This window comes from Poecilia reticulata, chromosome 18, assembly GCF_904066995.2.
Source record: "Poecilia reticulata chromosome 18, P_reticulata-male-v2, whole genome shotgun sequence".
Taxonomy (NCBI): Eukaryota; Metazoa; Chordata; class Actinopteri; order Cyprinodontiformes; family Poeciliidae; genus Poecilia; species Poecilia reticulata.
The window spans coordinates 27,873,711-27,899,779 of NC_088847.1; the positions used below are offsets into that span (position 1 = coordinate 27,873,711).

The following is a 26,069-nucleotide window of genomic DNA, read 5'->3' on the forward strand; positions in this document are numbered from 1 at the left end:
CTTGATTTTCCTCCGTGTTGAATATCACTTCATCTATAAATTGATATTTTCCCAGCATGACATTCATCATTCCTGCTACTTGCCTCTTGACATGTTTTGAAATTACTTTCTTTAAATAGAAGTTGCTGTTGTGGCGTCTGGTAAATCTAAATCAATATAAGTTCAAATGTGGAGTTTCTGAAGGCTTAATTATTGAGCTACATTTGTTTAGCATCCATGTTGATACCAGTTTAGATGTTGCACTTATAACAGATTAATGTAAAAAATCAGGCAGGAATGTATTTTAGTTGAAAGCTGTTGAACTTGACTGATGCCATTTTTTAATGGTGTTTATAATTGATTAGTCTATTTTAAATTAAGCTGTTATGTATTAGAACAGGTGATGCCTTTGTTAGCCTGTTGGTTCATAGCTGTGGCCACTATTAAAATTATTGAAAGAATTTATAGTTTTTGTATAAAATAATAATAATAATAATAATAATAATAATAATAATAATAATAATAATAATAATAATAATAATAATAATAGTGAAAGAGAGAAAATAAATGTCTACAATTCATAAATGAAAGTGTGAGGCTGATATTGTGTCGATCTTTGTTCAGAACGTGGTTTTGATAATTATGGATCACATTTTATTTTAATGTTTAATCGAGTCTAAAAACACAAACTGCATGATTTCAGCATTTCTTCTGCTGAGGAACACTGCGGTATTTGGCGCCATCTGGTGGCCATCTTTCAGGTTGCACCACATTTTTGTCAGCCTTGTCTTCCAAGTAAAAGAGGAAGAGAGTCCAAACAGAACCAGGAAAGTTCTGTACAGTCAGTGTTTGTTGTGTCTTTTTATGACCACAGGAGGTTCAGGACTCCTGCCATCTGCAAGTAGAAAACAAATCTCAACTTAAAGCAACAAAAACTCTGATTACTCACTTTATTCTCTCCTGAAAACCACAACTGTTTCTGATACTTGGAAATGTTAAATAAAACACAAACAAAATACAAAATAAGAGAGTTATTTTATATTCAAACAATGACTCAACTTTATGTAGATATTTGTCTAAAACTAAATAAAGCTTAAAATCTGAGTCACAAGACGATTATTGACACAGTTTGATCCAGAATCTGATCTTTGTCCAATAAATAATGACTGATGTCCTGATTGATGATTTATGATGATGATAATCACAGTTTACAACAACATTTGGTCTGACAAAGAATTAAATGTGGTTAGTTTAGCTGAATAAAAATCCTCCTGTGCAGTGATGGCCTCCAATGCTGATCAGAAACAGGAAGGGGCAGCACCCAAACAAACTAAAATAAAACAAAACAACAAGATGATAAAATAGTTTCATAAAGACATTTGATCTCTGGACAGTGAAGAAATGGCAACAACAATCTCTCCAAAACAATGTTGGGAAAAAAAGGAAACGAAACTAAAATAGACATTTTAACCAACTGAACCTCAAATCACTGCTGACTATTCAGGCTTAATGAACTCAGCAGAGGATCCATCAGGACAGGAAAACGAAAAGTAAAGTCTAATCCCAACATGTAGAGGCTGAGTGAATCTGGTCTGGACTCTGGATCAGAGTCATAGTTTTAGAGACGCTGTAGAAACACAGAATACCTACTATATGATCCAGGTACACTCCGATTCTGGAGGAAACTGGAGTTTTAATGTTGTTGTGATAAAATGTGTAACTGTATGTATCACAATATAACGCCCAGGATTGGTCATTGGATCCTAGTCTTTCTGTTCTGCTGATGTTCTTGTATGAAACGGCTACAGCTCCTCCTCCTCTCCACTCCACCTCCCAGTAACAACATCCAGTCAGACTCTCTGTGCTCAGAACCTGATAACATAAACCATCAAATCTGTCTAGGACATTTCAAGCCCTCATCAAATACTCGTTAAACATCTTAAAAGAGAATCGGAAATCTACTATTTATCGGGCGGAAATGATGAGTTTTTCTTCGGTTTTGCTGGTTCTTCTCAGTCTGCTGCCCGTCGTGGATCCAGGTAAGTTAAGATATTTCTCAGGAAAACAAAACTCTTCCTCCAGTGGTGTACAGCATGATACGCGGTATAAGTTATAAATGTAGTGTTTATATCGTATAACCACTCTAAAAGTTTGTGAATTTGCGTAAAACCACTTAAAATAAGCAGGTAAGTATTTTTCTGACATCCGGGTATTTTTCTGGATGATCCATTACCCCGGTGTCCCCCCCGGCCCCAGTACACCGGTGGGGTGTGTGGAAACTGGAGACACAGGGAGGGACACTAGAGACAGGCGCATTTGTCCCACCCAACAAATTCACCGTAGTTGCGAAAAATATTTGTTTCTGAAATCTTCAACTCGCTTGCTTTTATTTTGGAGGTACAACACAGCGTTCCTTCCGCCCCCTCTCCTCTCTAAAGGGCTCAGAGTGAGAGTCAGTGATGGGACATGTGAAGCCAGGCTGACACGCCTCAGCATGATGAAGACCCGCTTCGACCACGTGACTGACAACAAACAAGGCCTCGCATTACCTGTGTCACGAGGAAAATACCTGACATCTGGGAATACTTTGAGATGATCGCTCACAATCAAATTCTTCTTAAATAACAATAATGAATCCCTCCCCCAGTCCTGTGCCCAGTCCGGGAATGACAGTCATTATGCTTGTCAGTCAGTCAAGCATGATGATTGAATGACAGTCAAAACGGTCTTCCAGTTCTTCTTTGTTCAAGAGGAAATGGAAGAAGATGTTTGTTGGTGCTGTGTTGCCACCTTGAGATCATAAAACATAAACATACATATGATATAAAGTGTAGTTAATTTGTCACCAGTGGTGGCATGGTTACTTAGATCTGAATGAAAAATCCATCAGCTAGAAAATGTGCATCTGTCTTTTCCCTCCATTGTTTACGTTTCTGTTACACACGAGACGTAACTTCCCAAGAAAAAAGAGAAAATCAACAATATATGCTGAGTTTTTCTCATCAGGTCACTGATCTCTGATTAGTTGTGTAAAAACATTAGTGGATAAATGGTGAATATTTGGCAATTTAATTAGATATTTTTAATCTTAATCTGAATTTGTTTGATGCAACTATTCAGACCAATCCGTCTATTTTAATTTGCCATGCAGGACCTCATACAGGGGCAAATCCTCTGAAATGTTAACCTCAGGATCCTGGAGATACTCAGATTTCTCCACCACATTAAGGTATCGATTCCATTTTAGCCTCTAAATATGAGCAGGAAATTTACGAGTTTTAACGGGATTTTCAACTTTCAGACTGTCTCTCTCTCATGTGTGTATGTATATATAAAGAGAGAAAGAGAGATGATCTCCTGCATCCTGCTGCTCCTCATCCTCAGCTCCTGTCTCAGTGGTCAGTCTCCATCTTGTCTTTGTTCAGTTTAAATCCATCAATAATCAGTGAAGGTAAAACTTGAATGAGTTTTACTAGCAGAGAATCCAGCAGAGCTCTGACAGCTCAGAGACCATCATGAGACAGAAAGCTCTCTAGATGGAGCTGAAAGACTCCATGTTCCAGTTCTCAGTGTGTCTGATCCTCTCTGTCTCCTCAGCAGCAACATTTGAAGTGGATGTGGCCCAGAGCAGCTATGAGGCAGAGGAGAACCAGAACATCACTCTGGAGTGGATCTTCACCTCCAGGACTCAGGAATCCTACAGAGATATGGTTGTCATCTGCAGCCTGTTGGCTCCTCGTCGTCCTCATCGTTCTCTCTGTCTCTATTATATCTATTATGGTGTTGAGTTTCCACAGTATCAGCATAATCAGTTTTCAGGACGAGTCCAGATTGACAAAGACGTCCTCAGAGAAGGACAAATCAGACTCCATGTGTCCAGACTGAGGACTGAAGACTCTGGTCTGTATCAATGTGGAGTGAAAACTGGAGATGGATTCGGCTCTGCAGAATGTCGACTCGACGTCTCTGGTGAGATCTGATGTCATGCGTCTGTTTCAGACTGATGTGGTCACCTCTGTTTTTAAGAAAGGTGTGAGGGTGTCTTCTAGTTATTGAGAGATGACGGTTCTTAGCCTTCCTCATGGATCTTACGTTGGGGTGTTGGACAGGAGGCTCTAACTGATTGTCAAACCCAGAAAACAGTAAGATAGACGCTCCTTTCATTTTTCATTCTGGCTGTAGAACAATGAACAAGATATTCATCCTTGCTCCAAAGGGTGATTGGAGTATGCTTTTCTGGTCAACGTGGCTTTTAAGGGTTATGCAATCCTTGCATACCCAAAGCAGCAACTGTGTCCAGATTCTCATTACAATGTTAAACCTGGTTCCAGTGAACCACACTGGACTCTGTCAGGACTCCATCTTGTATCATGTCAGTTTCCTCTTGAGTTGTTGATTCCATCCTTGGATATCTGGGAATCAGACTACATAGAACACAATACATTTTTGTATTAGGTTCTCCCTACAATTGATTCTACAAGTGAAAATACAGGTTCAGTTTCTGTTGTGAGGTAGAATTGTTTTTTTTCTTTGCTCACTACATAATCATGAGTTGTTGTTTTTTTAAGTTAGTTGTGCGTTTTGTTAGACAAATATCACAACAACCACATATTAAAGAATACTAAATTAAATGAAAAAGAAAGTAATGATGTGGTATTTTCTTGAGGATGCCATGTCTCCGCCAGGGGGAGCTATAGCGCCCCCTGGCGCTGCCACTGTTTTCTGTGTGTGTAAATAAATAAATATAATAGTCCTTGTAAACTGGAGTTTCCAAGTTTCAGATGCGATCATTCCTGTGTTTCTGGATTAATTTGACACAAAAGGGATTTTCTTTACATCTTGAGGAACAAATAAAAGAAAAAAATATATATTTACTTTGAAAAACCTCTAATAATGGGATAGGTAAATTTTTTCACAATTGTAAGAATCCTAAAGGAGAATAGATGTGAATGTCAGATGAACAATAAACATGACATCATCAGGAATATTAGTGCTGATTTATTTTAAAAGCTTTGTTTATTTACAAAGCGAATTATACTTGATTAGTTCCCAAAGTGTGAAGTCAAGAAGGGAAATGTTACTCTAATAGTTGGTGAGTTATAATAACATCAAGGTAATTTAAGACAAACTAGATAAATATGTTGATGTCTTTAAATATTTAATGTGATATTTAATGATAATATTTAATGTCATCTCAACAGATGAAAATGGAGCCAAAGGCAACATAACTGGTCCTGGAGGTAAATATCTTTAACTAGATAATCAGTGGTTTCTGCTCTCTGACTTAGTTTTAGACCTTTTTGTTACCTGCAGTGATTGCGGCTCGTTGAGTTGAATATTCAACTTCCAGCTTTTCCTTGTCACATGTTGATGTGTCTTTGGGCAAAGCAGATAAATCCTAAATACCTATTGATCTGCATACAGGTGAATGAATGTGTTAATGACAGTGAATGGGTGAATGTGTCAGCAGAGTGAAGAGCTTTGAGAGATCAGCATGACTGGAAATACTTTAGATAAATTCACTCCATTTATGTTTTACTTATAACATATTTTATAATGTTCTTTTTTCTGGTGGAAATTGAGATAATATTGTGTTCAGTAAATTAACATTTTCAATTTACTGTCACAACACATGTGGATAAATGAGTATAAAGCTTAAAAAAACGTGTTTCTGTATAAACTGGTTGATTTGAACAATGACTGACCTCTAACTGGATAATCAATATTAGTTATCAAGTTCATATAACCAAGTTTCCTTGGACAAAACTTTGAGTAAATGAAAAAAATACGACACTATTCTCCTCCCATCTTAACACATGATGGCTGAGCATTGCTATGCTGTGAATACTTAAATAATATTTGAGTAGATGAAAATAAAATCTTCAGAAATCTGGAATGAAGGAACCAAAGAAAGAACCAAACTAGTGGAAATCCACAGTTTTCATATGTGAGGAACAACCATCAAACCCGGTTGACAGAAATGATAGAAGCATGGAAATAGATTGACTCTATATTTTGTGTTTCATGGATCAAACAGGAAACCAACAAGGGGATGATGGAGTTTTATTGGACCAGGACAAAACCAACCAAACCAAAATGGATGAATCCTCCCCCTAAGCTGAAGTCTGTTCAACCTCTTGCATGTGTTGTTATGAAAACTGATGCATGTATAGAACTATGAACCATGATTAAAAGAAATAAACCTTGCATAACTTAAACCCAACAGGTGGTTTTTATATTGGATCAAAGAGACCATTGTGGGCCCATCTTCAGATTATAAAAAAGGATGTAAGAGCCATGAATGTATCCTTTGTATGTTAAAAAAGAACATTTCATACCCTTAACTGCTGCTATAGATTAGCATCTCTGACTCAGCTTTTGTTCACTTTTGGGTCTCACATATTTTTCTAATACATGCAAAAGTTGACTGACTTGATCCCCAGCTTTTACCTACAAAAGGTTTTTAATTTCTGTCAATGAAACTTATTTTAACGCTCACACTCCATCCATCCATTTTCTTCATCTTATCCGGGGTCGGGTCGCGGGGGCAGCAGCTTCAGAATGGAGGCCCAGACTTCCCTCCCCCGCCACTTCTTCCAGCTCCTCCAGGAATCCCACGGCGTTCCCAGGCCAGCCGAGAGACATAATCCCTCCAGCGTGTCCTGGGTCTCCCCTCCTCCCGGTGGGACCTGAACACCTCACCAGGGAGGCGTCCAGGAGGCATCCTGACCAGATGCCCGAGCCTCAACTGGCTCCTCTCGACGTGGAGGAGCAGCGGCTCTACTCTGAGTCCCTCCCGGATGACCGAGCTTCTCTCTCTAAGGGAGAGCCCAGCCACCCTGCGGAGGAGGAAGCCCATTTCGGCCGCTTGTACCCGTGATCTTGTTCTTTTGGTCATGACCCAAAGCTCATGACCATAGATGAGGGTGGGAACGTAGATCGACCGGTAAATCGAGAGCTTTGCTTTTTGACTCAGCTCTCTCTTCACCACGACGGACCGGTACAGCGCCCGCTTCACGGCAGACGCTCACACTCTTATTACAAAAATATAAAACATTTTGAGTGTTTTATGATGATTTTAAATACTTTCTGTCTCGTTTTCAGTTTATGGCTCAGCAGTGAATTCACTAGTTCATCCTTTCTTCCATGTCCAGACCCCAGTAATGATGTATATTTACTATTCACTCCTTAAAACTCCTGCAGACACATTCACATAGGAACAAATCACCTGAATATTTCTACGTACATCACTATACAAGTGAATGTACAAAAAAAAAAAAACATTTTTGATACTGTATTTTTTAAAAGCACTCTTGTAATTAGTTACTTGTCCTCAGGGGTCATTTGCTAACATGAGTAAAGGTAATGAAAAATACACATTCATCACTTACTGAAAATAGAAAGTGACGCAAAATGATAGGGAAATTCAGTTTCTATGTCTTTATAATTCCAATAGGAAATGTAAAAGCTGATCAATGCAGGATTTTTTAACAACTTGAATTAAAAGGTGGCTGTAAGAACAGAATATTAATAAAAAGCCATATTTATAGTAAGAGGCATGTTTTTTCAGATATTTTTACTTTTGTAAATAATACATGTGATTCTAACAGAATCTGATTCTGAAGTTTTTTATCTTGTCTGATGAAGTTTCACTAAGCAGCTCAGCAGGGGCCATCTAGTGGCAATTTTAAGTCTGAATATTTTTTAATTAAAAAACAACCAAAGGGGAAAATTTTTATAAGACATGGATGTTGCTGATCTGTCTTAATGTATCATAACCCAGAAATGTAATTAGACCAGATGATACTTAGCAACCCTGAACAGGAGCACTTAGTTTACATACTTTAGATCTATTTTTTAGTTTTTTGCTCTTTCCTTTGGTTTATTTTGTTTGTATTTCCTTTTAATTCCTGTAAAGCACTTTGTATTTTTGCTTAAAATGTGCTATATAAAAAAAATTACCTTACCTTTACTTACTTTTACTTATGATCTTATGATTAGTACCAAGGCTGAGATTAAGTTACTGTCATGTTTCAGCTAAATATCTGACATCTGGTGAACGTCCAGTGCAGATTTATGATTTAGGGAGACAAATAATAAATACATTATTGTTACGGCCCTGGGCCTTAAGAGCTGGGCTGCAGGTGTTGCTTTTGTCTGTCCTTGTGCTCCTTGTGCTCCTTGTGCTCCTTGTGCACCTGTAAAGGGGAGGAGCACAAGGACAGACAAAAGCAACACCTGCAGCCCAGCTCTTAAGGCCCAGGGCCGTAACAATTATGAACAGCACAAAGACAGTGGATGCGGGTCAAGAGGATCAGTGAAATTTTTAGTTAAAACAAGAAACTGTTTGCTCTGGGACATTTCAATTTAAACAGTCAAAATAATCTAAAGTCACCTAAAAAAGAAAACGAAAAAAGTAAGATAAAATATCAGAGGAAATTTGGGCCTTCTTGATATTACTTATTTTCTATATATCATATTTTGTGAATTGTGATAGCGTGCCTCCATTGGAGATCTAAAACCTGAAATTGCGCAGGATGTGGGCAGAGAGGCTTCAGCTTCTAGAAATACGGAAACCATTCTACGTTGAGAGCTGGTCTGAAAATGGAGTTAGGATCAGTATGCCTGGTTCTTGGTGAGAATAACTCTCTTTTTTTACTTTGAACACCTTAATCAAGATTTTCTCCCTTTGTAAAGCTTCTTATGTGTTTCTTATTGTGGTCTGCATAGAGACCACTTATCTTGATAAATAAAAAAAGTCATGATTTACAGTTTCTAGTACAGATCTGTAGCTTTAAAAAATACAGAACAAAGTTCTGCACATTTAACAACACAGGCTGTACAAGTGAAACCATATTTACATACGCTGACTAAAAAGTGACACATTTTTTTTCTCAGACCACCTGAGCAGGACATTATGGGCTCAACACAACAGGGAGACATGAAAAACTGCAACAGGTGAAAGTTTCCTGTGACACCAGACAGAAACAAAAGCTGAACGTTTCTCAGTTTCCTTTTGTTCTGATGCCTGTATGCACATCTGTGTGTGTATGAGCTGAAAGCTTCACATGCACAAATTACGCTCGACTGTCGCTTCCTCACACAAGCTCCATAGGAAATGGATGGAGAGGGCATTTCTAAATTAACACTTAAAATAAAATAACACCCTTAAAACCTTCCTAAATATAAAAAACCTGAAAAATGGAGACTCTTCAGACATGTTTGGTTTGAGACAGAAAAACACTTTCTTTAATATGTTTTGAAAATGTTCATATTGGCCGTTTGTATTATGAACTAAATCAGCTGTTTCCCAGGGCAACATCAGAAAAATGTTGGCCAACCTAAGAACTATGTAAGAATTTTGTTTAGAGAATTTAGATGACCTAGATTTTCATGTTGGCCTTTGAAAAACCACAGGCTAGCAGTATATACCAAACCCACAGCTGCTTCTCTGTTGTTTCCTGTCTGAGCAGCTGCCACCCTGAGCATTCAGCCCGACAGAAGTCAGTTCTTCCGTTATGAAGCCTTCAATCTGAGCTGTGCAGGGTCAGGAAACTTCAGCGGCTGGAGGTTGGTGAGAAACGCCTCCGAAGCTTTTACTCCATGTGAAGGCTGGGGCCGTCTGAACGGTTCCTCCTGCATTAACCACAGTGTCTACAAATCAGACACTGGGCTTTACTGGTGCCAGTCTGAGCAAGGAGAGTGCAGCAACGTCCTCAACATCACAATAAACAGTGAGCTCTTTTTATATTTTATTTTTTAAGTGTTGTACTTTTGAAAATCCACTGATTTAAATCAAACATTTCAGCTGGCGTTGTGATCTTGGAGAGTCCAGCACTTCCTGTGACGGTGGGAGATGACGTCACACTTCGCTGCTCCTTCAAAGAAAGATACGATCCAAAATCTTCATCACATTTCTCTGCTACCTTCTACCTAAATAACACATTTATTGGAACGGAACCTGAAGGAAAGATGATCCTACACAATGTGTCGATGTCCAGCAAAGGCTTCTACAAGTGCAAACATCCCAGCAGAGGAGAGTCACTGGACAGCTGGCTGGAAGTCCAGGGTAACTGTCTTCTGCAGCTCATCACTCAGGAGGATTGAACATATTTACACGCCACACTTTCAAATATAAGCCCCTGATGACTGAAGTTGTAAATCTGCAAAAAAAAAAGTATCACGGAGACATGAGGACGTATGTATACCACTAATGCCTAACGATGCATTTTCAATACATAACCACTTTGAAAGCACCATCTAGTGTTCAGAGATATAGCACATTATTCCTTATTTCTATGTTCAAGTTAATTTAATTAAGCTGTAATAATTAAAATGTCTGTTTATCACATTTTATTTGGTACAGCATCAATAAATCACACTGACAGTTTATGTAAATTATCTCTCTGTGTAAAGCTGAACCTCCCAAAAGCACCGATCCGCCTCTTATTCCTTCTACTTCTCTGATGATATTGATCACCATCGTGCTGTTCATCATCTACACCATCATCTTCATTATGTGCATAATCATATACAGAAGCTGGGCTCGAGGTAAGGAGGCATTAAAACATTAATAATGCAATAAATCGAGACTTTTCTAACAGTAATTACAACATTTTCAGCTGTTCAACAGAAGATTTGATGTGAATAATGAGATAAATGTTGATAAATTATGTGTTGGAACAACTATTGCTACTCATCATTTAACTTTTACCATTCCAAGATTGCTCTGATGATTATTACAGGAGGTCATAAAATAACCCAAAATAACATTTAAAGCTCCCCAGACTCAGTTAAGGTCAGAGGTCATGATTCAGCAATAAAAAAATAGAGAGATAGCGAAACATGGGAATCATGAATCATGTTACATCTAAGCATTTCAGAAGAGGAACCTCATATAACCAAGCATGGTGATGGCTGTGTGATGGTCTGGGCTGCTTTGCTGCATTAGAATCTGAAGTGAATTAATGTAAATATTAGAACCAATGAGTCTAACTGTGGGACAGAACAACCTGAAGGAGAGCATCCAAACATCCAGGTCAGTTCTGGACAATGACTGTTTCAGGTCTGTCAGTCATGGTTTAATGAAGCAAAAGCACTGATGATTGTTATTTAATACATTTTACCTCAACATAAACATTCAGGTCTTTATGATTTCAGGGCAGAGTTCCCATATTTTCTGAGTTTCTGTTCTACGTTTCTTTGCAGGCCGAGCCGAGACCAAACGGAGAAGTTCAGATCTCTGCCCAGATTACTGACTGCTCCTAAACGCACCGTCTGCTTCAGACCTGATCGAGCTTATGTTGTTTTTCCCTCTATTTATTATAATCAAGCCCAAAATTATTCGTACCACTGGAAAATTATTGTAATTCAACAAAGACGTTTGTTTCTCATGGAAACTCCATACCAAATATCCAGTGTATTTTTGACCAAACTGATAATTAGTACACATTCTTGTCTATAATCAAAGGAAAGACTTTATTGGTGTTTTCAGCATTTAAACTCACAGGTTACTCTGAGATTTTTAATGAATTATTGTTCATGCTGAGCTCCACGTCTTTTTTCCTTCATTTTTCTTGCTAGTCCTCAAGTTTCTGTTTTATTTTGTTTGTCTTGTTCCTTATTTTGTTCTGTGTTTTATTCATTTCCTATTTTCGATCTCATACCAGTTGTTGAGTTTCACTGTGGGTTTTGTGGTCATGTGTTAGTTTTCACTGTTGGTTTTAAGTCCTATATAACAATAAAAAATGTTAACAAAGCTTTTAGGATTAAACTCATTTTATTCTGCAACAGCTACTTGGCAGAAATTATTAGAATAGATCTATGCTAATATATGAAGATAAGTCAATTTTTCATTTAGTTTGTTTGCTTTTTTGGCACATGCTGTAAATAATAATTCATGCTGTAAATAATCAAGCATTAATGTTTGTTTAGGGTTGGGGAGGTTATAATGAATATAATATATAATGAATTGTTCTTGGTTTTTAAAGAAGCTTTATAAATTAAAATCTATGTGTAACAAATATGGTGTTTGTATTTATACATATATTGCGACAATTTCACTTCCAAATCTTATATTTTTGTTTTAATTTATCTTTAAAAAACGTAAAATGCACTCAGTGTTTCTTCTGCGGAGGCGCCCGGTTGTATTTGGCGCCATCTGGTGGCCAACTTTCAGAATTCTCCTAATTTTGTTCCAGCCGTTGTGGGATGTTTGAGTCCTCACAGTCCACAATCTCCTGTGGTGTCCGTGTTTTCTGTGTCTTCTTGGGATCATAGGAGATCCTGCACTGCTGCCATCTGGAGATAGAAAACAGATCTAAAGCAACAAAAACTCTGATTCTTTATTCTCATCTGAAAACCACGACTGTTTCTGATATTTGGAAATGTTACTGACAGATATAACATGCACAAGAACACACACAAAAAAATTACAAAGTAAAACAGAGTCATAAATAAATGGAGTTAAAAATGAGTCACAAGACGACTTTATAGACAGTTTGATCCAGAATCTGATCTTCGTCCAATAAAATAAGGACTGGAGTCCTGATAGATTATGATCAAAACAATCACAGTTTGAACATTTGGCTCATCAAAACAATAAATGTAAATAGTGTAGCTGAATAAAAATCCTCCAGAGAAGTGATGACCTCCATGGCTGGACAGAAACAGGGAGGGGCAGCACCAAACAAACTCCAACATCAACAACATGTTGGACAACCAACCAGGAAGGCCTGGACTTCTGGGCAAAACCTGCTTGATTAGGAACTACAAATCCCACAATGCACTGCGTTAACAACTTTCAGTTTAGCTAGAAGAGGAGGAGTTTCAGTGAGGAGGAGCCTGATTCTGCTCTGAAATAAACCTGGTTTCTCTACATTACCGCTTCATGTTGATATCACTGCATAGTTTTACTGGATCGATTCTCATTTAAACTTATTGTTTTACTTTTATCTGTTTATTAGTTTTTGTCACCCTTACATCTTTTAAAGATGTAGCATAGTTGAGTCTTTCTAATATATCTGGCTTATTAATTTAAATATTTAACTGTAGGTTTGAATTTTTTTGTTAATAAACGATGGAATATTGTTGAGAAATTGTTTGTGTTTATTCCAAACATGTTTATTATGTTGCTGTTAGAAAAATGCTAGTGCTGCACTCTGGCTTTCATCTATTCAATAAGATGAACTTTTATTTACTGATAATCAGGCGGCGCTGCAATGTTTAAAATGCTATTTAGAAAGTAAAGAGATATTTTCTCTAATCTATAGTTAGAAATATCTTAATGTACTCATAATCCAGTTTCAAATATCTGTGATGTGAGTTCAGTGAAATCAATGTTATGCTATAACGACCTGCCACACAGTGAGACGGTTCACCAGCTGCACCAGAGACTAACAGTCTTTGGTCACTAAGGAACTAATGAGCACAGAAACAAACCAAAACACAAACAACCCAAGATCTCAATACAATCATTTTATTTTATTTTTTTTACATTTTAGTTGAGCAAAAGAAGCAAATTACTAAATAATCTCCTAATACTGTAAAAATATAAGTGCAAAAGGATGTTGAGCCGGCCCAAGGCAGAAGCAAATGAAGCAGCTGCTCTGTCAAAGCCAGTAGTTTACTAGTCAGTTAACAGCTTCTATCAGTTTGTTACATCAGTTACTTCATAAGGAGCAAACTGTTAAAAAGGAGATGAGAACCATAAGCTAATTCTACAGTAAGAACAATTACTGATTGCTACACAGATGATTTTAACAGATGTAATAATGTTTATAGATATTTTGTTCTTAAATCAGTTTGAACATGTTTGTTTGAAATATTCGTGTAGATAATCTGGAAGCTACATTAAGCTGCAACACTGAAAATAACAGAAAGACAGAAAGAAACATTCTATTACATATATATCTGTAAAATATAGCTGGAATATTATTCTGTAATATTTCCACATATATGGTTGTGGAACTTAAAATATTTGCGTTTACATTTCAGAATGACATGAATAACTATTAAAGTTAAACTGTTTTGCTGCTTATATTGGAGCTCAGTTCAAGTTTATTAAAGAGGTTAAATGTCCCAAAGTTCCTATTTTTTAACTAGCAGGTAGTTTAAATATTCCCATTATCTAAAGTCTATGAAATCAGATGATAATACTATAATACTCACATAATAAATCATATTCCTCTGTTTTTTTAATATTATTCGTCTTATTTTTTTATTTCCTTCAACATACAGATGATCAGTTTTTTGTCTTCTTTGTCTTCAGTTCATCAAAACATGATCATCAATTCTCCTTTTCATGTCAGTTTTGGCTACAAGAAAAAAAAGACATCAATTACTAACATGTTAGACATTTAGAAATTTAACAAACATTAAGAGAGAGGAGCATGTTAAATGATTGCTACCCATTACTTTCCATGAACTCCACCAGGGGGCGGTAGAGTTAACTAAAACTTACATTTCTTTTGTCTTTTGCCGTCTTTAAAACCTCCTTTACCACTAAAGTCACCAGATTAGAACCAGATTTAACATTTTTACCACATTGATTGTCTTTTACTTCAACACACAGAACAAAAATCCCACAGCCAGAATAATTACAGTGTTAAGATCTTCAAACTTTTGACTTTTTGGAGAAGATAATAATGATCTGAGTCATAATGTCTTCATGGTGTAAACACAATGAATTCCATTCAGTTCAGCTCTGGAGCAGAGGACGTGGTGAGCTGCGGGGGCGTTTATAGGAAAGTGCAAAGGTTTCCTGAGAAATGAAACTTTTTCAACTATTTCAACAATAAACTGAGCTTCCCATCAATATTCACAGCTGTAATTACATAATATAGTCAAAATATATGAATAAAACATGGTATATAAGTTATGTATTGCTCTGAATAAATGAATGTTACCTTGACCAGAATCACATCTCATTTTATTTTGAAAAACCTTGTTCTTTTCTCGTCCTTCCTCTGACTCATCTCTATAGCTGTGTGTCCTCATTGCCAAATCCTGCAGCTGCTCTACATTTTGTCAGATTCACTTAGAGGAGAGCAGAAACTACAGACTTACTGACCAGTGGTCAAAAGACTACAAGCTGCACACCAATATTTACATCCTTTTAAGAGAGTTTGATGTTTAAGAATCCATTTGTTTTCATTAGAGAACTACGATTTTCAAAATTATTTTAATTTTAGAGTAGTTTTAGTAGAACACAGGGATATTCCAGGATACAAGGAGCAGAAACAACAGCCAAACTTACCTCGAGCCCATTTACGGTATGTGTATATACACAAGATTAGTATGATGGTGTAGAGGATGAAGAGCAGAATGAAACTAATCACTCTGATCCAAGGAACATCAGGACCAGGAGGAGGAGAAGTAGGAAGAGGAGGAGAAGGAGAAACGTCTGCTTGGGGAACTCTAGCTGTAAGCAAAAATATAAATCAAATATTTTATTTAATTTGTGGCAAACGATAGTTATAAAACTTTCAGTCACAATACAAAATGGAAGAACCAGAATCAGGTTCATCCAGCAACTTGAGCTCATTTTGACATGCCTGTATTCTTCCTGGAAAATTTTTGACTGGTCAAACTAAATCTAAAGCCACTCATGTGTAGACGATACCTGTCCTGTCATAAGGATATAAGGCATTTTGGGGTTTGTTTTGACATGAATCCACCAGCTGCATGCGAAAATGGATTATCGGACCAAGTGGAAATATGTACTCTAATATGGATTATGACCACGAAACGGCAAAGGTAGGACTGGACTTTTGATTTTAGCTTCATGAAATGAGCTATTTCTTTTTTTCTTCTTTAGCTGCTGGTTCAGTGAGTTTTGCACGTAGCATGGTGACTCTGGTATTGTTGGAAACTGCAGCGCTTCGGCTTTACTCTGATAGATAGTTTTTGTATATCGGGCCTCCTTGCTCTTTTATTGTTGCATTGTCCGGGTGTGCCTCGTTAGTGTCTGATTGCGTTTCTTTCCATCAATCTGATTAGTGTTCAGTCTGGGTGTGGTTGAGATAGAAAATAGTTTTTCATTTAGAAGAGCTTTTTCCCTTTACGTGGATATGCAATATACATATATTGATAAATGTATAGCATGTGTTTTTAATTGATCTTGTTGCGGCAAGCGCCGAGGACCCAAATTTGGGTCCCCTAGCGACAGAGATTTTAAAGATAACTGCGTTCTGACAGTGTGAATGAAACAAAGCAGTCGATCATCACCTCTCACTTCCAGCCAGCTCGTCGGTGACTCTCCTCTAGAAGGATGGAGACACTTGTAGAAACCTTCCTCTGCTTTAATGATCATTTTCCCTGGTTTCTCTCTCCCAATGAAAACATTATTTCTGTAGAACGTAGCTTCAAAGTCTGACGTGGATTTGTCATCATCTTTGTCTTTTTTATAGGAACAACCAAGTGTCACATCTTCTCCCTCAAAGACAGGAGATGAAGGACTCTCGAGGATCACAGTTTTATCTGAAATGAAACAATTTTATAAAAATTATATTTTCTAAAAATGTAGAAAAGTCCATGTTTAGAGTGAACTCAGACAAGATGCATGTCCATTACCAGTAACAGTGAGATTGACCCTGTTGCTTCGTTCTCTTTGGTCACATTCACACCAGTACACGCCGGTGTCAGTTGGGTAAGCATCCTCAATGGTGCAGGAGGAATCTCCAGGGAGCGCCCAGCCATGCTGACATTCCTGAGGAGGATTGTTCTTTATCATCCTCATCACTTTCCAGTCACTGGAGTTTGTCACACAGGTAAGAGTGATACGGTTGTACTTGAAGAACTGGGATCGGTCAGGAGTGACAGTCAGTGTGGCTGCAGAGGGCAGAGAAGAGTTTGGATTCACGTGATTGACATTAATTGGCTTTATAATGTTGTTTGTTAACAATGATAAAAATTTAGTAAACACCATAAACCACAACTCAAAACAACTGACAGTCATAGCCAATAATGGAATCAACATGATTGCAGCGTTCAAAACTAGTGGAGTGAATGAATTCAGTAGTTCTGAAGGTAGATTGACAAATAAAGTGAGATGAGTGAAAGAAACCAAAGACTGAAGTAGTTGGACAAGGCCAAAGGTAAATTATTTCAGTTTGCTGTAAATAAACATTTTCAGTACATCACATTGACTTATTTTAGGTTATTGTCACTTTTAACAGTTGTAAGAATAATAAAGTCTCCTTCTCTCTGTGTTTTTATTCTCTCCTTCTAGGTTTGTTGCCATGGATAGTGTCATTGTTCTGGTGAACTGCTAGGTAACTACTCCCCTTTTTGCTGCACCTTTCTGCATCTCCTCTCTGCCTGTTAGTGAGGAGAACCAGGTGGACTCAATCTCCTAGCAATCAGAGTGCAGCTACCTTTGGTGTGACTGACCTGTCACTCCTGTTTGAGAGAATGGAAGCAAACAGTGCTGGTAGCATGTAAATTCAGAACTGTGTAAAAGTTTCTAAAAACTGAAAGACAGCTGGTGAGCCTCACAATGCTGCTGCTCATTGCTGAATTTCATTGGAGCAGCAAATGAGCTCTGATTGATTGTTGTATCAAATTGTTTAATCTTATAACTGAATGTAGATTGACAAAGCTAGTAAGTTAAAAAGAATAAAAAATACACTTAGTGTTTATTGGTTAAAATAGTAAGAAAAAAATAAATGTTGGTCAGAATGTTTGTGAAAATATTTAACAAAATGTTAATGCTAATTTATTTATTGCTGTTGAGTTTTACTATAAAATTATACTTTTGAAATACCTGGTTTAAAGGGGTAGAAATCTGATTATTCACAATGTATTTATCTTGTTAATTTCAGAATGTAATGGATGTGTTTGTTTCTTTTGAGGTTTTTCACCTATGCTATGTGGACCATCATACAAAAAATAAAGATGAATCAACTAAATTAAAGGCTCTTTGAGTGAAATCCAGTTCAAACTTCACAATGAAAACTATCCCTTTCAAGAGGGGAATTGCACAGAAAACCAAACCTGAAAAACTTGAGTCATGTTGGGTTCAAGTCTTTTGACCCACATACAGGAGACTAGGAAATCGGGTAAATAAAGTTTATTTTGAACAAAGATGAAAATGTGAGATGTGTTCTTGTCCTGTGGGTGGTAAGCTGGGGTCATCAGAAAACTGAGGGTAGTTGGAGAGAACAGGTAAGTAGGTGTTAAACCGGACTGAGTTCTGAGAAATGGATTGATCTTACTTGGTGGGAAGATGGATTTCCCCCAGGGCAGAGGTTCCCAAACTGTGGGGCGTGCCGTGCCATTGCACAAGAGGGAGGGGGTGGGGGGGGAGAATGGATGAAAAAAACAAAAAAACTGCCATGCTGAGCCCTTTAAGGGGCGGAGCTTAAAGCACCGGTGAGCAGCATGCAGACAAAAAAGGGAGAAGGGAAAGAAGCTGTAGATTTTACCATTCGCATTCTGTCCTTTTTGGGGCCTGACCCCATAGCAATGCATAGGGAGAGCAGTGAGAAGCTCTTGAGAAGCAAGTATATATATATATATATATATATATATATATATATATAGGCCAGGCTGGGGGCTGGGGCAAAAAAGTTACAACGGTGACATTGAGCTGTCAGTGTGGGTCCTTAGGCAAGACCCTTGGAGCTATATAGCCTACCTCATACCATGAGAGACACAAATAAGCATGACATGCCGGCTCAGACGTCGCCCGGCCAAACAAGGTCTGCGTCAGGTGCTGGGGAACCAGAGCACCCTGATGAAAAGTGGGCTACTGGAACAAGACGGAAATGGGCGAGAGGTGAAAACATGGATCTGTTGGAATGCTACTACTCAAGTAATCCTAGTCAGAGGGGCTACATGCAAAGAGATCAAAGTGGGGAACACCCCCAAAAGTGGTGGAGAATGACTGAGCTAAGATCCTGTGGGACTTCCAGATCCAGACAGACAAGATGGTAATGGCGAACCAACCGGACATTGTGGTGGTGGATAAAGAACAGAGGAAAGCCGTTGTGGTGGATGTAGCAATACCAAGTGACTACAACATCAGGAAAAAGGAGCATGAGAAATTGGAGAAATACCAGGGCCTCAGGGAGGAACTGGAAAAGACCTGGAAGGTGAAGACCACAGTGGTGCCTGTGGTCATCGGGGCCCTCGGGGCAGACAGTCACCCCCAAACTGGAGCAGTGGCTCAAACAGATCCCAGGAACAACATCAGACACCTCCCAGGCCTCTGGTAGAGGACCCGAGCTCAGAGGATGAAACAGACCACCCGCGGAGGGTGAGAAGGGAATTTTTTTGTAAAAAAAATAAATAAATAAATAAAAAATAAAATAAACAAATAATAATAATAATAATAATAGTGAAAGAGAGAAAATAAATGTCTACAATTCATAAATGAAAGTGTGAGGCTGATATTTTGTCGATCTTTGTTCAGAAGGTGGTTTTGATAATTATGGATCACATTTTATTTTAATGTTTAATCGAGTCTAAAAACACAAACTGCATGATTTCAGCATTTCTTCTGCTGAGGAACATGGTAGTATTTGGCGCCATCTGGTGGCCATCTTTCAGGTTGCACCACATTTTTGTCAGCCTTCCAAGTAAAAGAGGAAGAGAGTCCAAACCGAACCAGGAAAGTTCTGTACAGTCAGTGTTTGTTGTGTCTTTTAAAGACTGCAGGAGGTTCAGGACTCCTGCCATCTGCAAGTAGAAAACAAATCTCAACTGACAGATGTAATAAAACAAAATACAAAACAATACAGTCATTTTATATTCAAACAATGAGTCAACTTTATTTTAGCTATTTGTCTATAATTAAATAGAGTTTAAAATCAGAGTCACGAGACGATTATTGACACAGTTTGATCAGGAATCAGATATTTGTACAATAAATAATGCAGAGGTTCCCAAACTGCCATTGCAGGGGGGGCGCGGGAAGCCCGGGAAGGATGAAAAAAAACAACAAAAATGCATGAACGCTGTATGCGCTGGGTTTTTACCTTAGAATGGTCAACTCTCTGTTATTCCTTTGTCAATTTGATACAGTAGGAGCTTCTCCATTTCCCATATCTGTGTCCTCTGTCACTTTTATTAACAGTTAAACCTTTTAATCCGTTGTTAACATGTAGTAACCTGCTTTTCCGAACCAACTTTAAACGCAACATGAGCGCTACGACACTCGCGCTGGGCTTACACCTGCGAAGACGACCTGCTGCTGCTGTGCAGAGCTTCACAGGTGTGTTAGAATCATGGCAGAAAAACGCAAAGAAATTTTCACAGTTTTTCCCCCAAACTAACCGACTGAGTTAAGCAAAGCTGTTGGATGCAGGTAAAGTTAGCTAAAAGGTGACTAGCTAGTATCAATACATCACCTTAAGCTTGTTAACAAGTAGCTTGTAGGCTACAGGTGCTGTTGTCTATGTTGAGCAACGATTAATTTTGCCCCCCAAAAAGCCCCCCCACCTTGTTCGTCTGGAGCCCGGCTGCGTATAACGGGGAGTCTCTAAGAATTCACCCCCCACCCCTCCCTTCGCTCACGCACATCGTTCAACGATAGACAAATAGCTATTTGTCGACAAATAGACAGCTATTTGTAAGCCATAGGGGTAGGGGGGGGGGGGGGGTAGAAAAAAGTTTGGGAACCACTGAAATAATGACTAATGTCCTTACGTGACGATTGATGATGATGATAATCACAGTTTACAACAACATTTGGTCTGACAACGCAATAAAGTTAGTTTAGCTGAATAAAAATCCTCCTGTGCAGTGATGGCCTCCAATGCTGATCAGAAACAGGAAGGGGCAGCACCCAAACAAACTCAAAATAAAACAAAACAAGATGATAAAATAGTTTCATAAAGACATTTGATCTCTGGACAGTGAAGAAATTGTCCAAAACAGCAATGGAAAAAAAGGAAATGAAACTAAAATAGACATTTTAACCAACTGAACCTCAAATCACTGCTGACTATTCAGGTTTAATGAACTCAGCAGAGGATCCATCAGGACAGGAAAATGAAAAGTAAAGTCTAATCCCAACATGTAGAGGCTGAGTGAATCTGGTCTGGACTCTGTGGATCAGAGTCATAGTTTTAGAGACGCTGTAGAAACACAGAATACCTTCTATAGGATCCAGGTACACTCCGATTCTGGAGGAAACTGGACGTGCTAATGGAGTTTTAATGTTGTTGTGATAAAATGTGTAACTGTATGTATCACAATATAACGCCCAGGATTGGTTATTGGATCCTAGTCTTTCTGTTCTGCTGATGTTCTTGTATGAAACGGCTACAGCTCCTCCTCCTCTCCACTCCACCTCCCAGTAACAACATTCAGTCAGACTCTCTGTGCTCAGAACCTGATAACATAAACCATCAAATCTGTCTGGATGGTCAGGATAAGACTGTTCATGGTTCACAAATGTTACTTTTCTCTTCCCCTCAGATAATAATAGAAATCTGTTTAAGGTGTTTGGATCCAGAGTGATTATTTGTGATAGTTTTAAGAATCCGTCTTTGCTCTTTGGTTCTCGTCCTGATTTTGATTGTAAATCACCAACTTCAATGAATCTTGATGATTTTTTTCTGTACGTGTCTCCCGGGACGTCTTGTGTTTTGTTTCTGACCTCTGACACAGCTGCTGTGACGTCGTCAAAGTTTTTCTGAGGTTGAATCTCAGATAATAACTGCTTCTTGTGTTCTGTTTTTGGATCCAGAGTGATTTCTTGAAAATATTTTAAGAACTCATCTCTGGTCTTTGGTTCTGGTTCATCCACTTCATTGACTGTCAGTGAGATGTTTGTCAATCCGTCTCTCAGTACGTCCTGTAGTTTGTCTCTGAGCTCTGACACAGCTGCTGCCACGTCCTCAAAGTGTCTCAGAGGACGGATGTTGATGCTGGATGAGTGTGTCGACTCACTGAGTGCTGGCAGTGAGGGGTAGTTGAGGAGAAACTGGTTGTGATCCTCTGTGTGTGAGAGCTGCTCCAGCTCAGCGTCTTTCCTCTTCAGCTCACTGATCTCCTGCTCCAGCTTCTCCTGAACATCTTTGACTCGACTCACTTCAGTTTCCTGCTGGGATCTGATCTGCTGCTTCACCTCAGAGCTTCTTTCCTGGAGGAGACGGATCAGCTCAGTGAAGATCTCCTCACTGTCCTCCACTGCTTTATCAGCAGAGACATTGATGGCCTCCACCTCCTGTTGAAGCAGCTTCACATCTTTCTCTTGGTCCTGGATTCTCTGATGGATTTGTTGTCGACTCTCCTGGAGCTTCTTCTGCTTCTCAGTCCTTTCTGCTGCAGCTGTTACTGTTTCATGGCCTTTATGTTCTTCCATAGTGCAGAGATAACAGATACACTGCTGATCAGTACGACAGAAGATCTTCATCACCTCATCATGACGAGAGCAGATGTTCTCCTGCAGCTTCTTGGAGGGATCCACCAGTTTGTGTTTTTTAAAAGCAGATAATTGATAATGAGGCTGAAGGTGATTTTCACAATAAGTAATCAAACAAACCAGACAGGACTTGACAGCTTTCATCTTCCTCCCAGTGCAGACATCACAGGCCACATCTTCAGGTCCAGCATAGCAGTGATCAGCTGGAGCAGCTTGGAGTTCAGTCTTCTTCAGGTCCTCCACCAACTCTGCTAACATGAAGTTTTTCTCTAGGTTAGGTCTCGGTTTGAACTCTTTCCTGCACTGAGGGCAGCTGTGGATTTTCCTCTGGTCTTCTCCATCCCAGTGTGTTTTAATACAGTTCATACAGTAGCTGTGTCCACAAGGAATAGTTACTGGATCCTTCAGTAGATCCCGGCAGATGGAACAAGAATATTTACCTGAATCCATCTTATTTCCTCTCTCAGCCGTCTCACTTCTCAACAACACTGAATGTCTCTAGTTCCTCTTTCTCCCATAGATGTGTCCCAAAAGAAGACAAACACCAGGTTGTTACTGATCTTCAGCAGTTTGTCTGATCAGCTCAGTGATTCTACCGATCCTGAAGATTTCAGAAGAGTGAAACAGGATGAACCAGAAATGCAGTGGCAGAACTCAACTTTGTGTTCAATAGAAGGGAGGAGCTTCACAGCTGTTGTTGTTGGGCAGAGCAAAGTAAATATTTCAGATTTCTGCTGCATTTCTCGCTTCACTTCCTGGTTTTAAACTTTTTAATTTGCTGACTTTGGCCTCCAGTTGTATGGAGAACCAAAACTGACATGATAAGAAATAAAAGCGTAAATATATATTTAGTTTTCCCTTGTCCTTACACATACGTTTCTGTCAAGAATGAATATATGAATTTTCTTTTTCATTTTCCCTAAACATGCGTTTTTGTCAAGAAAAGTTGATATTTTGTTTTGTCTTTTCCTTATACAAGCCCTCCTTTTGTCATTGTCTCCTCTCCATTTTCCATTTCTCCTTTTTCTACTTCTCCTTTTTCTATTTGTTTTTTTTCTACTTTTTTTTCTACTTCTCCGTTTTCTACTTCTCCTGTTTTTACTTTTCCGTCTGCATCGTTATGTTATTGGGCAATAGAGCTTTGGAACCAAGTCACTGCGTCAGACGTTGTGGGGCGTTTAGGTGCAGTCGCTGGGTGCCATATTTACAGGCCACAGACCAAAACAAACTTTATCCCAGTGGTTTAATTGTGTTACCAACTGTAGTGAAGTTAGTTCCGAGTTGGATATTGGATATTCCAATATCCGCCGAGCAAGCAACATTTAGTTCAAGTTTGATCCGATTTATGAAGGCTAATTTTGGCCAGCCGTTCTCTAGAAAGGACTAGGAAAAACTAAATATATAATTCTGCTTTTATTTCTTATTATGTCAGTTTTGGTTCTCTATACAGTAGATCATAATCAGTGTTACATTAATTTATATATTATTTTGTATGAGCAAATTTACCAACTCTACAATAATAAAATATTTGCTATGCAGCAAATATTAGTAAATTATTTACTTAAGAACGTTTTTACATTTAGAGACTCTGAATTCAATAAAAAAATTATCTTGTGTAAAGAAGTTAAATTGGCCATTTTATTATTAATAAAAACAGAATAATAATGCTGTTTTTATTAATATTATTGTAACAGATGTATTCAACAGCTGTGCAAACAATGTCAGGTTTTATGAAACTGATGGCTCCAAACATTATGACACCCTGACTGTGTCCTTCACCCCTATTGTCTTCCTCAGAGGTTCAGGCTGTCCTGGTTTATGTGCCTGAACCAGACTACACTTTAACAGCTGAGTTCATAACTGATAGATACAATAAGATACAGCACTACTCCAGGAAAAACCAGGCTGTTCTAACGGGGGATTTTAACAGATGTGACGTTTCCATTCTTCTCCCAAACCTTGAACAATATAAGTGACATGTCCAACACAGAGATAAAATCCTGGATAGATGTGTTGATGTTTACCTGTCCAGGTGCTGTCCACCTCTCATCTGATTTTTTTCCAAGAAAATACATAGATTTTATGAAGAGGGAAAACACTAACTTAAAAGTTGAAATAACAGGAAATATTACAAGATTGAAGAGTTTTTCAAGCAACAGTGGGAAGCAAGCAGGAGTACCACTTTGGTGAATATTGTCTTTCAGGTCGTTGAAGGGGAAGAGCCTACATGGGCCCTATATGGTGGTGGGCCCACATGGGTTTGTCCATGTAGGGCCCATGTAGGCTGAGGCCCTACATGGGCCCTACATGGGCAAACCCATGTGGGGCCATCATGGAAGCCGCGGACAAACCCTTATGGGTCCCATATATCAGCCCTCCTTTCATAACACATGGGGCCCACCTAGGCAGGCTGGCAGGGATGAACTACTGCATTAGGCAGTTGGATGTGCCCGTTTTCTCTATTTAAATCTAGAGATTACTGAAGGGCAATATAGTATACAGACTTCATAATCTGCACTCTTTTGGTTGAATGCAGTATTTATTTCTACTTTGGCTTTATGTTGTCTAGTTTTTATTCAAGTATGTTTTTTGTTAATGAAGATTGAGAATACGTTTTAGTTTTGTTTTTGGTTGTTTTATTTAGTTTATCAGTTCCAGTGTTGTATGTTCTTTTGAAAATAAAGTGTATATATCAGGAAATTGCATGTATTATTAGTCATTTCCATTAAATCAGCGTCAAAAGGTCTTGAAACAATATTATCGTTTATCGCAATATTATTTTAGACAATTAATCATCCAGCAAAATTTGTTATCGTGACAGGCACTAAACTCTGTGTTTTACAGCTTTGACTGGTTATACTGTTTGATTTGTCCCAGAAATTTTAGTTGTTTCCGTCTGCAATTGTTCAAGTCGTTCAGATATTCAGTTCAGAAACCATTCAGGAAACAATGATACAACAACAAAGATTGATATGTTTGTCAATAATACAATATCTAGAAATAACAACAAAACCCTGTTTTATAAAAAACTGCTTACTTCATGTGTTGAATGAGCTCCAGAGCCAATAACCTTTAACCTGGTTTCTCTTTCTTACACTGCCATCTAGTGTTCATTTGAAGGTACTAAGAAAACTTTACAAAAGAGTCTGCTCATTTATATTATAGTAATAAAAAGATCAGTAAAGTTCAGCTTTGATTTTAATAAATCCAGACATTTAACAGTAAAGTTTTTTTTCTTTTTTTTTTCTTTTTAGCATAAATTATTAATTGTTTTCTTAATGTGATCCGTATTACACTATATAAAATTCTATGCTAGATTTTTTTAGATGCTGGATTAAATATTAGATTAAAGATAATTGTTAAATTATTAGGTGGTAAAATTTTGGTTTAGCTGAAATTTATATTGTAAAGCAGGAAGTAAACTGTGGTTTTGTTTTGCATGGCGCATTGCTGCCATCTGTTGGACTTTTAGGGAACTGCTTGACTTTTATGTTACTTAATCAGTACCGCTGCTCGCGTTTGAGCAGATGAACACGTGTTTGTTATGAACGCCGCAGTCTAGGTCGAATTCCTGCCTGTAAGTAGCAGCTTATACTTCAAAACAAGCATTTAAACATACGAGGAATTCATATGTTAAAATTACTTTCCCTAAAAAGGAATATATACTAGTCAGTCCCAGTGACCGTTTCACTAACGGTTTTGCCCATGTGCTTTCTGG

The 26,069-nt window shown here is 38.2% G+C and overlaps 3 protein-coding genes and 1 long non-coding RNA gene across 4 annotated transcripts; 2 read left to right on the forward strand and 2 right to left on the reverse strand.

Moving 5' to 3' along the window:
* Positions 1–1,786: 1,786 nt before the first annotated feature.
* Positions 1,787–6,185, forward strand: LOC145548729 (uncharacterized). The gene is made up of 4 exons (XM_081599658.1): positions 1,787–2,018; positions 3,577–3,948; positions 5,181–5,218; positions 6,007–6,185. The coding sequence occupies exons 1-4, from the start codon at positions 1,958–1,960 to the stop codon at positions 6,094–6,096; spliced, it is 561 nt and encodes a 186-aa protein (XP_081455784.1). The 5' UTR covers positions 1,787–1,957; the 3' UTR covers positions 6,097–6,185.
* A 2,073-nt stretch (positions 6,186–8,258) lies between these two features.
* On the forward strand, positions 8,259–11,737 carry LOC145548728 (Fc receptor-like protein 5). The gene is made up of 5 exons (XM_081599656.1): positions 8,259–8,614; positions 9,453–9,713; positions 9,788–10,048; positions 10,396–10,530; positions 11,188–11,737. Exons 1-5 carry the CDS (start codon positions 8,584–8,586, stop codon positions 11,235–11,237), a joined length of 738 nt encoding a protein of 245 aa, XP_081455782.1. The 5' UTR covers positions 8,259–8,583; the 3' UTR covers positions 11,238–11,737.
* Positions 11,738–13,440: 1,703 nt separating this feature from the next.
* Positions 13,441–16,803, reverse strand: LOC145548732 (uncharacterized). Its single transcript, XR_014084738.1, has 3 exons — positions 16,552–16,803; positions 15,236–16,458; positions 13,441–14,294 (listed from the first exon to the last, which is right to left on the reverse strand). It is a non-coding gene; the product is annotated as an uncharacterized LOC145548732 (long non-coding RNA).
* A 3,789-nt stretch (positions 16,804–20,592) lies between these two features.
* Positions 20,593–22,977, reverse strand: LOC103480909 (tripartite motif-containing protein 16-like). Its single transcript, XM_081599654.1, has one exon. It carries the CDS (start codon positions 22,799–22,801, stop codon positions 20,927–20,929), a length of 1,875 nt encoding a protein of 624 aa, XP_081455780.1. The 5' UTR covers positions 22,802–22,977; the 3' UTR covers positions 20,593–20,926.
* Positions 22,978–26,069: the final 3,092 nt, after the last annotated feature.